General features: G+C 36.3%; 1 protein-coding gene across 7 annotated transcripts in view; it reads left to right on the top strand.

Annotated features, from left to right (window-relative positions):
- PRIM2 (DNA primase subunit 2) overlaps positions 1-15,384 on the top strand; it is a 286,959-nt gene that overhangs the window by 79,762 nt on the left and 191,813 nt on the right. Inside the window, exons 8-9 of one of the 7 annotated variants that reach the window (XM_067005890.1) lie at positions 1,799-1,835; positions 4,215-4,285. The exons of 5 other annotated variants lie outside the window; for them this stretch is intronic. In XM_067005890.1, the coding sequence (XP_066861991.1) occupies positions 1,799-1,835; positions 4,215-4,267 (90 nt within the window). In that variant the 3' untranslated portion in view covers positions 4,268-4,285. Of the gene's footprint in view, positions 1-1,798; positions 1,836-4,214; positions 4,286-15,384 lie in introns of those variants that run through there. One more of the 7 variants, XM_067005891.1, reaches the window with a different exon arrangement.

The following is a 15,384-nucleotide window of genomic DNA, read 5'->3' as shown; positions in this document are numbered from 1 at the left end:
TTCCAGCCTTCTCTCTCAGTTACACTGTTTGTATGCTCACTCCCATTTTCCTGCCCATCCCAAAGCCCACCCACCCATGTCTTATATTCCATATACTCATCTTCTTATTATCACTTACATATTGTATGGGGGTTCAGCTCCACATCTTGTGTCCTTGCTTCTCTCATCCATATTTCTTCCCAGTAATTTTTACTGTGGTAAAATACATGTAACATGAAATTTACTGTCTTAACCATGCTTAAGTGAGACAGTTGTACCTGGTTCTGAAAGTGCTGTGAAGAAAGCCCCTGTGCACTGCCCTTGCTGCTGGGGAACCCAGGTGGTTCTTTTATTGCTTCTGGTGATGAACCACAGTTGCAGCTCTTAGTGCTTGATCACAACTTTTCTCTTGTTTTTGTGGCCAAATATAAGTTATGGTTCCTCCAGTCCCTAGTTGTAATTTCTACATGTACCGTTGCTAAAAGTACATAATACGTGAATGATTTTTTAAAAAATAATCTGTGAGTGGTGCTTGTTATTGGACTAGCCAACAATTTGACATTTGTTTTGCCTTCAACAAGTTCTCAACTTCTAAGAATACCATATATTTGAACCCACTGTTTTACTTACAAAGAAAAAAATCTGTGTTAAATAGACTAGCATATCTTTTTGAAAAATATGGTATGGGACTTTTAAGGTTTCATATTATAGTGTTAAACGATTCATCTACTCTCTTGGTTCATTGTTTATTATGTTACTAGAATACTTCAACACATTTCAGACTTAATTCATAATTCAGTGTGTCTTGGACCTGAATCCATGGTTCAATGCATACACTCACACACACACACACACACACACACTCTCTCTCTCTCTCTCACTCTCACATACACTCTCCAGTTTTATTTTTTAAACTTTTCCCCTCATAACTCTGCTAGTTTATCACAGTGTTATGGTAAGAAAGATGAACAACCTACCGGAAGATGCAACTAGGCAGTAATAGGTAGTTTTTTTGTTTGTTTGTTTATTCATTCATTCCTTTATTTGCCTATGGATGTCCAATTGTTTCAGTATCATTTGTTGGAAAGGCTATCTATCCTTTGTTGCATTGCTTTTGCATCCTCATCAAAATCATATTTGTGCAGATTTATTTTTGGATTCTCTGTTCAGTTATAGTGATATATGGATTTATCCTCTGCCTTTAACAGTCTTTATGACTGCACTTATATAATAAGTCTTGAAATCAGGTAGTCTGATTCTTCCTACTTTTCTTCTTTTTCAAAATTGTTTTAGCTGTTCTAGTTCCTTTGCCTTTCCACATAAATTTTAAGATAATATTGTTTATGTCTTCAAAGAATCTTGCCATTATTTGGATAGAAATTGCACTAATCCTATATACCAACTTGGGAAGAATTGACATTTTTACTATGTTGCATCTTCCAATTCACAAACATGGTATGTCTCTCCATTTATTTGGATTGTATTTGATTTCCTTCATCAGAGTTTTGTAGTTTTCAGCTTACAAGTAATATACATGCTTTGTTAGATTTACAGTAGGTAGTTTAGAGTAGCTTAGGCCTATTGGACAAGGCTTATCTTCAGTTTAGATGATGTCTGTTATGTTAATATGTAGTTCTTCACTAAAGAAACATCCAAATGTTGATTATATTTTACTTTTGGTAGAGAACTTTGTTTAAGAATTAGGAGAAATTTGAATGCCGCAGTTCAAGTTAAGTACCCTTGTTGCTTCACTGTAAGCTTTGTTAGTAGAAAACTGTTGTGTCCTTTATATGCATTGCAGGCTATTTTCTCTTTCTAGGTCATCCTAAGGAAGTTGTCAGAACTCCTATTCCCAGGTGTGTGTGTATGTGCACGTGTGTGCGCATGCATGCATGTGCTTCCCTAAAGGAACAATGCTAGTGATCTTCTTTGCTCTTACTAGTCTGTTTGCTTTAACTGTGCTTAGTATTTCTCTTTAAGGCCATCCTTGGCATCTGAGGCATTGAAACTGACATTTTGTTAAGAAATGTCTTACAATGGGGCCTCCTTTTCAGCAGCTGGGCCCTAATTCACTTAAGAATCCCTCACTCCTGGTTTCACAATCTTGTTCTTTAAGTATCAGGTATACTTTTCCCATGACTATCAAACAGAAGCCATCATAGAGAATAGAAACTATTTGAAATAAGAGTGTAGGTTTTTTTTCACTTTTTAAAGATTTGCAGCATATCTTGGAGAATAAGTGTAGTGAAGATTAGAATTACATATGCCTACATTATACCTTAGGTTAGTAATATATACAGGTTATATATATATATATATATTTTTTGTGGTACGTGGGCCTCTCACTGTTGTGGCCTCTCCCGTTGCGGAGCACAGGCTCCGGACGCGCAGGCCCAGCGGCCATGGCTCACGGGCCCAGCCGCTCCGTGGCATGTGGGATCCTCCCGGACCGGGGCACGAACCCGTGTCCCCTGCATCGGCAGGCGGACTCTCAACCACTGCGCCACCAGAGAAGCCCATATACAGGTTATATTTTAATGTTTATGATCTATTTTTTCTTTTTAATAATTGTTCCTCTTTTCTGTGATCGGGACTCTGCTTTTTATAAGTATTATGTTTGAATGTTTAAACCGGCTTCATTGAGGTATAAATTACATACATAAAATTCATCAATTTTAAGTGTACAGTTGGATGAGTTTTGACATGTGTATGCAGCTGTGGGAACCATCACCAGTCAAGATATGTAATATTTCCATCACCCCCCCAAATTCCTTGTCCCTTAAGCATTTAATCTCCTCCTTCTACACCTGACCTTTGGCAAACACTCATTTGCTTTCTGTCATGATAATTTTGTTGGTTTTAGAATTTTATATAAATTGAATCATATAAATATGTATTCTTCTGTGCTTGGCTTTTTTTGATCTGTATTATGTTTTCAATGTTCATCTATGTCAATTGATATTTTGGTAGTTCATTCTTTTTTTTATTATTGTGTAGTATTGTATGAATGTACCATAGTTTGTTTATCCCATCCCCACTTAATGGACATTTAGATTGCTCCTAGTTTTTGGCTACAGTGAATAAAACTCCTGTGAACATTTGGGTAAATACCTCTGAATGGTATTGCTGGGTTGTATGTTAAGTATGTACAAGGTATGTTGAATTTTATGAGGCACTAGGCTAGAGTCTTTTGCATTTCCACCAGTAGTGTATGAGTTCCAGTTACGCTGCAACCTTGCCAAAAGTTGGTATTATAAGAATTAAAGATTTTGATAATCCTAATGGGTGTGTGATGACATCTCATTATGCTTTTAATTTCCCTAATGACTAATGATGTTAACCATCTTTTCAGCCCTTATTTATGATTCATATATCTCTATTGATAAAGTGTTTGTTTATATCCTTTTCACATTTTAAAAATTGGGTTGTCTTTTTGTTGGGTTTTATGAGTTCTCTCTCTATATATACATATATATACACACACACACACACAATTCTATATATTATATATATACAATTCTCTGTATAGAATTCTGTGTGTGTGTATGTGTGTATATATATATATAATTATGTCTTTATACACATATTCATATATAAATATGTGTATGTGTATATGTGTGTTTTGTGAATATTTTCTCTCAGTCTATACTTGCCTTTTTTTGTTTGTTTGTTTTAACAATCTCTTTTGAAGAGCAAAAGTTTTAAGTTTGGATGAAGTCCATTTTATCAGGTTTTTCTTTTATGATTCATTTTCTATCTAAGAAATATTTGCCTTTAACTATACCTCAATTAAAAAAGAAAAAGTTGCCTAACCAAAGGACACAAAAGAATTTCTCCTATGTTATCTTTTAGAAATTTTATTCTTTTGCTCTTATTTAACTCTGTGATTCATTTTGGGTTGATTTTAAGATATGACGTAAGGTAAAGGTCAGTGTTCACTCTTTTCCATATTGATTTCCAGTTGTATCAGCACCATTAGTAGTCTTTTCTAGATTAGGTTACCTAATCTAGTTAGATTACCTTGGTACCTTGTTGAGAATCATTTGATAATGTAAGCATGGATATATTTCTGTGCTTTATTCTGTTCCCTTCATGCATGTCTGTCCTTGTAATAATACCACCCTGTCTTGATTACCATAGCTTTATAATTAGTTGTGAAGTCAGGTAGTACAAGTGTTTCAACTTTGGTCTTTTTCAAAATTGTTTTGGCTTATGTAGGTCTCTCTATACCATAGGTATTTTAGAATCATCTTGCCAATTTTTACAAAGAAGTCTGCCAGAATTTTGATTGGGATTGCATCAAATCTATGGATCAATAGGTAGAAAATTGATATCTTAATGATTTGAGTCTTTTAATCCATGAACCCTGTGTGTATCCAATTTATTAACGTCTTTTAAAAATTTTAGCAGTGTTTTCTAGTTTTCAGTGCTGAACTTTTTCACATATTTTATTTCTAGGTGTTTTATGCTTTGATGCTTTAATAAAGAACATTATAGTTTTTTTATTGTCAAACTTTTTGTTGCTAGTGTATAGAAATGGAATTGATTTTTAAATATTTGTATCTTGCAATTTTGCTAAACTCACTTATTAATTAAGTAGCTTCTTGGTAGGTTCTTTAGTATTTTCTACATAGATGCCCATGTAGTCTATAAATAGAGACAGTTTTACTTCTTCGCTTCCAATCTCTATGCCTTTTATTTGTTTTTCTTGGCTATTATAGTGGCTAGGGCTTCTAGTACAGTGTTAAATAAAAGTGTTGAGAGTAGACATCCTTGCCTTGTTCCTGATCTTAGGAGGACACATTTAGTCTTGCACTATTAAGTAAGATATTAGCTGTAGGTTTTTCAAAGATGTCCTTTTATCAGGTTAAGGAAGCTTCCTTCTGTTCCCAGTTGGCTGATTGTTTTTTTTTGGGGGGTTGCTGGTGGTTATGAGTGGGTGTTGAATTTTGTCTAATGCTTTGAGCATTAATTCATTTATTGAGATATTTATTATTAATTCATTTATTGAGATGTGGCTTTAAAAGATTTGTTTAGTATTGATAGAGTATTGTTTTAAGAATATTAAATCAATCATATTCCTGGAATAAACCTACTATGTCAAGGTATATTATATTTTTTATATATTGCTGAAATTTGCTTAATTGCTTATAAGGGATATTGGTCTAGAGTGTCCTTTTTATATATTACCTGCCTGATTCTAGTATCAGATTAATCCTAACCTTATAAAATGAGTTGGGAAATATTTACTCCTCTTTATGTAGTTTATATAGATCTGTAACATAAAACATACAATTTAATTATTTTATATGTGGAATTATATAAATTATCCTCAACTTTTTCTCTCCTCTCTTTCCTTAAAGTAGATTTTAACTAAGTTTTTGTTACAAGCTAGTTTAATATTTTATAATGAAAAATTAATATTTTTAATAATAGGATTTTTTTAACAATGGAGGGAAAAAGCTCTGTGATTTAAAAAAATAAGTGTCCAGGGACTTCCCTGGCAGTCCAGTGGTTAAGATTTTGTGCTTCCACTGCAGGGGGCTGGTGAGGGTTTGATCCCTGGTTGGGGAACTAAGATCCCATATGCTGTGCAGTACGGCCAAAAAAAAAAAAAAGCACAAAAATTTCACACACACAAGAAAAATAGGTGTCCAATAATTTTAGGACAGTAAGACTTTTCATAAAAAATTTGTAAAGTGTAGAATGTGTGAAGATACAATATTTATATAGTTTTTTTAACATTTGGAATCCATTGTCTTCTCTTAATGTTATTTCACAAGCATTTTCTCAAAATACTATAATTTTTATTAACAGCATTTTTAATGACTATATGAGCTATCATGTGAATTTATAATAATTATACCATTGATAATTGGAATTTTATTCTGTTTCTAATTTTTTAATGTAATTTTAATTTTTTTATGTAAACCTTTGTTTTCTGGTATCTTTTTTTAAAAGCTCTTGATGTATTTTATTGGAATTGCTTTTCCATATACTACCACAGTTTGTATTTCCTCATGCAGTAAGTCTTGGCTGATTTGATAGGTAAAAGTAGTGTCTTACTGCTCTTAATTCCATTTCTGTAATTGGGAAATATTTTTAAAAATCTCTTGAAGTCTTTTAGACTAGTCACTCAGAAGAGTTATGCAATAGAAGTATTAAAGGGAAATAAATATATGGAAAAAAAGTTCCTGAAGTAAACACAAATAGAAAAACAAAGGCATAAGGCAATGGAATTTATAACATAAGAAAAGGGAAAGGGGTTTTAGTTTGTATAAATGGTCTTATTAGTTTACTAGGGAATAGATAGAGTGATATAAGAGCCATGAGTCTCATATTCTGATTTCTTCAAAATATACCAACACTTCATAAACTTAGTGAAAGAATCTCAGTACTTACAAGCTTGCTTTTTATGGCCTATGTCATTGATGAAAGTTTTTTTGGGAATTAGCTACCTGTTAGCTAAAAATAGGTGTCTGGAACACAGAGAGAGACCACACTAAGCCTTATAACTATGATATTGATCCACTCAAAAGTAGTAATTTGAAAGAAATGAAAGAAAATAGCAGTGAAACTCAAAACTGTGTGAAGGGATGGGCAGAAAATTTGGCCTTTATAGTAAATTTAATAGACAATACAATTTAAGAATGTGGATGATTGACAAAAACTTAGAGGAGAAGGGAAAGTGGAGGAGAATAAGTTTGAATTGACGTATATTTTGGTGGACAACAGAAAATGTGAACTTAAAAAAAAATACATTTATTTATTTTTGGCTGCGTTGGATCTTCGTTGCTGCACGCAGGCTTTCTCTAGTTGGGGTGAATGGGGGCTACTCTTTGTTGCGGTGCGTGGGCTTCTCATTGCAGTGGCTTCTCTTGTTGTGGAGCATGGGCTCTAGGCACTCGGGCTTCAGTAGTTGTGGCACGTGGGCTCAGTAGTTGTCGCTCACGGGCTACAGAGCACAGGCTCAGTAGTTGTGGTGCATGGCCTTAGTTGCTCCATGACATGTGGGATCATCCCAGACCAGGGATCGAACCCGTATCCCCTGCATTGGCAGGCGGATTCTTAACCATGGCGCCACCACCTGAAAATGTGAACTTTAAAATAGAATCTTGGTGTATATCTTTTTCATAGTAGGTAAATTCATTTATAACCTCTTTGTTCCCACAAAACATCTGAGGCAGCTTACACAAAACACATTGATTAAAATAGTTAAAAAAAGAAAAAGGAAAGAAAATTAGGACAAATGAATAAATCATAACTCTCAAGTGTCAATCATAGGATTGAGCTTTGTATTTGGCTATAAGCTTTCTGGGAATAAAGGCAAAAAGGAAACCAGTCATTTACATAGAAAGGAGGGGGCTGTACCATTTTCTGAAATCCAGGACATAAGAACTGTGCTGTACCAGATGAGTAAAAGTTTTTACTGATGGAGGATGTATGAGTTAATATAAAAAATTTAAATCACCAAAATGATAAAATCTTTCACTATATTTGAGACTCTAACGTTAAACACTATAGTAGACATAAGTGATTTGAACTCTTTTTTTTCAATTTTTATTTATTTAATTTATTGAAGTATAGGTAACATATTAGTTTTAGGTAAACAACATAGTGATTTGTTATTTTGAGAGATTAAACATCATTCAAAGTTGTTATAAAATATTGTGTGTGTGTTTTTGTTTTTTTGCGGTACGTGGGCCTCTCACTGTTGCGGCCTCTCCCAGATGCGCAGGCTCAGTGGCCAGGGCTCACGGGCCCAGCCACTCCGCGGCACGTAGGATCCTCCCGGACTGGGGCACGAACCCGTGTCCCCCGCATCGGCAGGCAGACTCTCAACGACTGCGCCACCAGGGAAGCCCATCAAAGTTGTTATAAAATATTGACTGTATTCTTTGTGCTGTATATTACATCCCTGTGATTATTTATTTTATAACTGGTAGTTTGTACCTATTGATCCCCTTCACCTAGTTTGCTCTTGCATCTACCCATCTCCCCTCTGGTTTGTTCTCAATATCTGTGAGTCTGTTTCTCTTTTGTTACATTTGTTAGTTTTGTTTTTTTGATTCCGCATATAAGTAAACACATACAGTATTTGTCTTTTTCTGTCTGACTTATTTCACTAAGCATAATACTCTTCAGGTCCATCCATGTTGTTACAAGTGGCAAGGTTTCATTATTTTTTATGGCTGAGTAATATTTCATTATATATACAGTATATACCACATCTTTATCCATTTATCTGTCATTGGGCACTTCCATATCTTGGCTGTTATAAATAATGCTTCTATGAACATAGGGGTGCATATATCTTTTCTAATTACTTTTTTTGTTTTCTTTGGAAAAATACCCAGAATTGGAATTGCTGGATCATATGGTAGTTTCATTTTTAATTTTTTGAGAAACCTCCATACTATTTTCCATAATGGCTGCACCAATTTACATTCCCACCAACAGTACATGAGGGTTCCCTTTTCTCCACATCCTTACCAACACTTGTTATTTGTTGTATTTTTGATAATAGCCATTCTGACAGGTATGATATGATATCACATTGTGGTTTTGATTTGCATTTCCCTGATGATTGGTGATGTTGAGCATCTTTTGATGTGCCTTTTGGCCATCTGTATGTCTTCTTCTAACTAACACAACATTGTAAATCAACTATACTCCAATGTAAAATAAAAATCAAAGGAAAACAAAAGAAAAAAGAAAAAGAAAAAAGAAGAAAAATGCCTATTCAGGTTCTCTGCTCATTTTTAACTAGATAATTTTTTAAACTCTTTATTTATTTATTTTTTTGTGGTTGTGGGCCTCTCACTGTTGTGGCCTCTCCCGTTGCTGAGCACAGGCTCCGGATGCGCAGACTCAGTGGCCATGGCTCACCGGCCCAGTTGCTCTGTGGCATGTGGGATCTTCCCGGACTGGGGCATGAACCCACGTCCCTTGCGTTGGCAGGTGGACTCTCAACTACTGTGCCACCAGGGAAGCCCTAAACTCTTTTTTTATACATCTTGGTATTTATGTATTTATCCCATCTTTCTGTTGTTCATTGAGAAGATACTGTACACTCAGCATGGTTGCCAGGGCTTTGAAAGGATACAGAGGCACTTAATTTTGTCCCTGTAACGTGAAAGCTTAAGTTCTAGACAGAAAGGCAAATGAACAACAGGAAACACTTAGAAAATAATTACACATAAGCTCAAAGGTACTTGCTGTAAATACATTGATGTGGACTGTTACCGGATCTGGGTCTTGTAGTATTTGGCTAAGTGGGAAATAAGTTGTGGGGTTGTAGGAGTTCTGCTGCTGCAAAGGTGAGGTGCACCTGGGCTTCATCCTTTCAGTTCAGTTCAGGGACCAAACAACATTGTACTGGACAATCAGAGGCCACTTTCATACCCTCTGCAAAGGATGATCACAACTGATACCCATTAAAGAACATGAATATTAACATGAATATTTTAGGACAGTTGAGAAACATGGATTGAAAGGATGAGATGGTTCTTTTTCATCTTTGAATTCTCACTGTTTACCATATTACTTTGCGTATTATAAAGACTTAAACGTTTATTGAATGACTGACTAAAAAGAAAAATGGGGAGAGAGGTGTTCTATAACCATTTGTAAGAGAAGTAAAATATTAATCAATAAAAATAGAAACCTTTTTAAAGAGTTTTAAAGAAAGGATTGGATGATGAGAGCTGTTAATTTTTCTAATAGTTATGGTAACAACTTGTCAGTATTGTGTTTGTTAGAATCTAGTTTATCTTTGGGACTTAAGTGAAACAATATAATTTATAGGAAGTTGTATGTACTTACAAAATAATCCCATGTGTGAAGTCACTTGTCACTAACCTGGCAAAGAAACCACAGATTTTGAATAGCTGAATGTAGTTGCAGGTGAAGCATTGCTCCTTAATTATCGTAGTTCTTTTATTACCTTCTTTATTACCAGTCAACTTGCTGGACTGTTAAATATTTGATATTTCTGGCACCTATAGGCAGTGTGTAAACAACTGTTTCTTAAGTGCTTTCTACATATGGGATGTGGAGTAGAAGTGGTTTAAGACAGGATTCATTATTTTTCTAATTTATTTTTTTTAACATTTATTTTACTGAAGTATAGTTGATTTACAGTGTTGCATTAATTTCTACTATACAGCAAAGTGATTCAGTTATACATATATATATATACATTCCTTTTTATATTCTTTTCCATTTTGGTTTCTCCTAAGATATTGAATATAATTCCCTGTGCTATACAGTAGGACCTTGTTGTTTATCCATTCTATGTATAATAGTTTGTATTTGCTAATTCCAAATTCCCAGTCTCCCCACCCGCTTTGGCAACCACAAGTCTGTTCTCTATGTAAAACAGGATTCTTGATATGAGTAGCTTATGTACTCTTCCAGTTGACAGGAATAGATACACAGATAACAATTAGTATAGCATTGTAAAAACATAATTCAACAGCTATGCCAGTTTGGAGAAGGAAAAGGATCTCTAAAGGAAACACTGAATTAATCTTTAAAACAAAGATAGAAATTCATTAATTTATTTAATCACTTTTTACTGGTTAAAGAAAGAAAAGGAAGCATGCATCTTTTTGCACTTCTTTTGACAAGTATGTGTGCAGCCATCTAACGCCTTGCTAATCTGTTTGAATACAAAAATTGTAAATCATTATTTTAACAGGAATTTAGCCTTTTGCAAATAGGTGAATATTTATAGCCAGAAGGTTGCTACAAGGCAGCTCATATAGTGTCAAATAAATGCTAAAAAATCCTTCACCAAAGAATAGGAGGTATTTATAAATAAGAAGGCTTAAAAATGTCCGTATACAAATGCCATAATAATAAGATTGAATGGAGAAGATAACTGGGCAGAAGACCACATTTACATTAGACAAAATGTAGGGGAAATTTTAGGGAGGAAACTCATGTAGGGAAAATTTCTGTTAGTCAAAGGGGATTTTAGATAAGAAATCTAGGTCTAAATTAAAAAGATAAGGGATGAATTTAGAGGGAGGATAAGGACTGAACCTAGGGAGAGTAATGGGATACGGTCATGTTACCTATACTTTTAAATTAATTAATTAATTAATTAATTAATTTTTTGCTGTGTTGGGTCTTTATTGCTGCGTGCAGGCTTTCTCTAGTTGTGGTGAGTAGGGGCTACTCTTTGTTGCGGTGCACAGGCTTCTCATTGTGGTGGCTTCTCTTGCTGTAGGTGCGCGGGCTTCAGTAATTGCAGCATAGGGGCTCAGTAGTTGTGGCTCATGGGCTCTAGAGCGCAGGCTCAGTAGTTGTGGTGCATGGGCTTAGTTGCTCTGCAGCATGTGGGATCATCCAGGACCAGGACTCGAACCCGTGTCCCCTGCATTGGCAGGCGGATTCTTAACCACTGCACCACCAGGGAAGTCCCTCCTATACTTTTATATTCTTACTCATTCATTAATATTTCATGATTGCCGCCTCAATCCACAGTCTGTAAAGAGCAACTTAGGAAGTACTTTTCGTACTTTAGTTTGCCTAGTTGCCAGAAAAGAGATAACTTATTTGCTTGCCAAACATGTTTTTTTTCCGATGTATCTACTCATACTCAAATGTACAAATGATGAGGATGCTGGGGAGCTAGTTGTAGGTCTCCTTACTTCTGGGGATGTGCCTTAGGGCACTGGGATGAATTATTCTGGAGCACATTTTCCACAGTGCTTTCTGTATTTGTACACAGTTTACTTCTCTGAGATGTTCAGTTTTCCAAAGAATTAAATATTTGATACGAATCTTATACGCACATGAGATGGTGGAGGTGGCACAAGGTGGACTTTGCCGTGGGAGAATTTGTGAGGACACGGGTTCAATATTCAGGTAAGAAGTTCTGAGAACCCAGAATGGATAGAAGGAAAGGGGGGAGTGTGAGCCATTTGCCCTTGAGCTTGGCTGTCGATGGGGAAAGGCTGGCCCAGGAGGACAGGGCAAGGAGCGTGTGGGGAGTTGCCATCAAAGTCTAGTGTCCAGAGGGTACATAGCACTCAGACTTACTCCAGACTGATGTCGGTGTCCAGGGTGGTTCACTGGTGTATGGGATACAACAACATGAGTGTCTTCTTACTGCCAATGCTGCCAAGTCTGTGGTGACATTGATACAGTTTTGGGTGGTCTCCTTGTGTGGAGGAGGAAGTAGCTATGGCTGGGGGAGTGGGTGTTGGTCTCAGGAGCAAGGGGTGGTCTCTCCGGGCCTGGTGACTGGCAGTACCCAGGCAGGGAATTTGGGCTCCAGCCAAGCGATCTGGGTCCCGGAGTGGGTCCCATTCCAGCAAGTGCATTGAAGTGAGCTCACCCGAGTCTGGCAGGGTCTTGGACAGAACCATTATGGGCCTGGAGGCAAGGGCAGAAAGGACAGGTGGGATGTAGTAGTACTTGCGTTTATATTTAACCTCACCTTTTGAATAGTCTTTTTTATGTTTGGGCAAGTTTTCCCAATATAGATCTAGCCTTGCTAATGTAGGAGTCAGTCTTGCCAATATGGAAAGCTGTACTCAAATTTTCATCCTCTTGTAGCCAGATTTATAGGCATATGACCTAGACTTAACCTGTTAGACTCACTTTCCATGAGACTTTGGTTAGAACTGAGGAAGCAGATTCTGCAGGGAGCTTCCACTTGTGCTGGTGGAGGTGGGGGGTGGCAGCAGGGGCTTCCCAGTGGTTGATTGCAGTGATGGCCATTTTCTAATCACTCCTGTATTGTGACATGGTTGGGACTTTGTTCCTGGAAGCTTAACTTTGACCATATTTCTTCATCTTCCCAATAATTTTGTGAGATGCCCAGTAACCTCTTAAACTCCTTTTCTGCTAATCAGGCAGGGTCAGCTTCTTTTGTGTTCAACTAAGGGCCATGGCTGGGCCTGCCTTACCTAGGAGACGAGGCAGCAAATGAAGACAAGGCTTCATCAGAGTCCACCTAGTAACTGGCTGCCGCTGAGTGTGTGGGGTCAGCCACTCAGTGCCTGCTGCTGAGTAGGAGTGAAGCTGGCTAGGGATTGACTCCCAGGTCCACCAGGACTCATTCCAGATTGCTTTTTGGGGGTGAGTTGGAACAGAAATGGGAAACAATTGTGTTGATAATTGGTCTGTTTGGCTATTGAGTGTATGAAACGGTGATTTTAGTTTTGGATATGTTTAGTTTGAGCTTCCAAAAGAATTACTCATTTTTGGAGATATCTGGCATGTAACTGGAAACGCAGTTCTAACATTCAGAAAAGAGATAGGTGATAGAAGTGAATTATTCAACTCATGGTTCTTTCAAGGCTCTGTTGAAGTTGGATGAGAGCAACATAGAATGAGGAGAGGAGGGTTGAGGGCAGGCCTTGGGGAGTGTTCATACTTTTGGGGAAGGTTGGGGAAAGAGAGCATGAAGAAGGCTGGAAAGAAGTGTTTTGGAAGGATGGAAGGGAGCTCAGTGGGTATGCTGTTGGGAAGCTGAAGGGAGATAGAGAGCTCCCAGGAGCAGGTAGGAACCAGCTCCTATGAAGGGTGTTAAGACAGAGGAGAGGCCATCGGTATTTTTGTGACTGGAGAAAGTCATGGAAAATAGAATGAAACCTTACAGTAGCAGAGCAAAGGACTGAGGTAATATCTGGAACAGTAGAGGTTAAGTGGAGATTCTGGTCAGATATTGTTAGATTTGGAATCTAAATCATAAAATAAACTATGAATCTAGGGAACAACCCATATCTTTGTCCTTAACAGTTTTTTTAATCAGGCTTTTAAAAAATCAGGTTATTAATAAGTTCATCCAAGTCATTGTACTGATGTATCAAATCCTTTTGTTTTAATGAGGCAACAGCTCTCTAGTGTGGAAAACTAGGGAAAATATTCTGCTTTACGATTTTAGTGTTCATTAAGCATTATTATGTAAGCTGTAAACAAATGTTAGAGAACTTAAATGTTTGTGACATCTGTTTTTATCATGAATGTTAGGTGTTCTCTTGTATTACAGTGATCATTGTTAACAGTTTGACCTCGCTCTATATTTCTGCCAGACTATTCAATGATAGCTATTTGCATTTTGTCTTTTCTTCCTTTTATTCTAGTTTTTCCCCATCCTCATGAACAGTGACTTCATTATTATTGAATGAGAGGCTTGACTGCTGTGGTTGGTTAGAACCTCTGCGGCTCAAGATTTTCATTTTTTCTGCATTTTGAAATGCTGTCTTTTTATATTTTCATTTTCTCTATTTTAAAGACCTGTCTTTTTATGTTTGATATTCTGATAGAATTATCTGCTGAAAATGAAAGTCTGTGCTCCTTGAATTCTGGGTTCAAAATAATCATCTAGAATAGATACGATACTAGAGCAAGATGAAAGATGCCAAGATGCCAGACTTCACTAACAAAGGTTTATTATCAACAAGACTGGATCTTGATTTTGTACCAGTCTTAAAAATGTATCTTGCATTGTAATTTGAGCTACGGTATTTCATCAGACATACAGTTTAAATTTATAGGATTCTATTTTTTTTGCCTTAATTTATGTAGTCAAATAGAAGACATTAAATTCAAAAAGTGTTTCTTAAAATAAAGATATATTTATATGTTCTGTCATTATTTTTGTGCAGTGTTTTAAAATGAATTGTTCTTAATTTGTGGAAGATGATCTGAATATAATTACATGTCATAGAACTTTAAGGATTCTTCAGTGGTCATCTAGTTCAGAATCTTAACCCTCCTATACATTATTCCTTTATACAAACGAAAGCTTAAAGTATCTTTTAGTTATTGGTTTTGTCTGTGACCTGATCCTAGGCAGCATACACGGTGGTAGAGTTAACTCCTGCCCTGTCCCCAAGATGAAGGAGGTGAGGCCTGGCAAGGCTGACTTGCACCTGGGTGGCATCTGGTGAAGAATGGAGGTCTGCTAGGGATTTTGAATTCCTAGCCTGATATCTGTCTTGTTTTAATAAACTATTCTGACAGACATGTTTATAAGATAATTCATATGTCTAAAAATTAACTATTTAAAAAATGTTTTTCGTCAGTAGCTATATTGAGTTTGCTAACTACTGAAATATAGAATTTTACTTAGACACCAAGTTGCTATATCAAAAAAACCCACCAAACTTTTAAATCATTTTATTTGAACTCATATATGTCAAAATTCAGTGGCAGTAATACCATTTACATTTTTTCTTGATGGGATTTCCCTGTAGTGTATTGCTAGTCTACAAATGACAGCATTTTATGCTAAACAGGTTTTTTTTCTAGATGCAGCAGAGCTCTGTTTACACTGTGACCTTTCAGAATAAATTGGCAAGCATGTCAAAGCTAAGAAGGGTTGGAAAAACAGTTTCTTGCCAATGAATCTTTGGGATGCTCCATTTACTTGAAATTTTAAAC

This window comes from Kogia breviceps, chromosome 10 (genome assembly GCF_026419965.1).
Source record: "Kogia breviceps isolate mKogBre1 chromosome 10, mKogBre1 haplotype 1, whole genome shotgun sequence".
NCBI classification, from domain to species: Eukaryota; Metazoa; Chordata; class Mammalia; order Artiodactyla; family Physeteridae; genus Kogia; species Kogia breviceps.
Note: the sequence above shows the minus strand (reverse complement) of the source record. Positions and strands in the feature narration are given on the sequence as shown.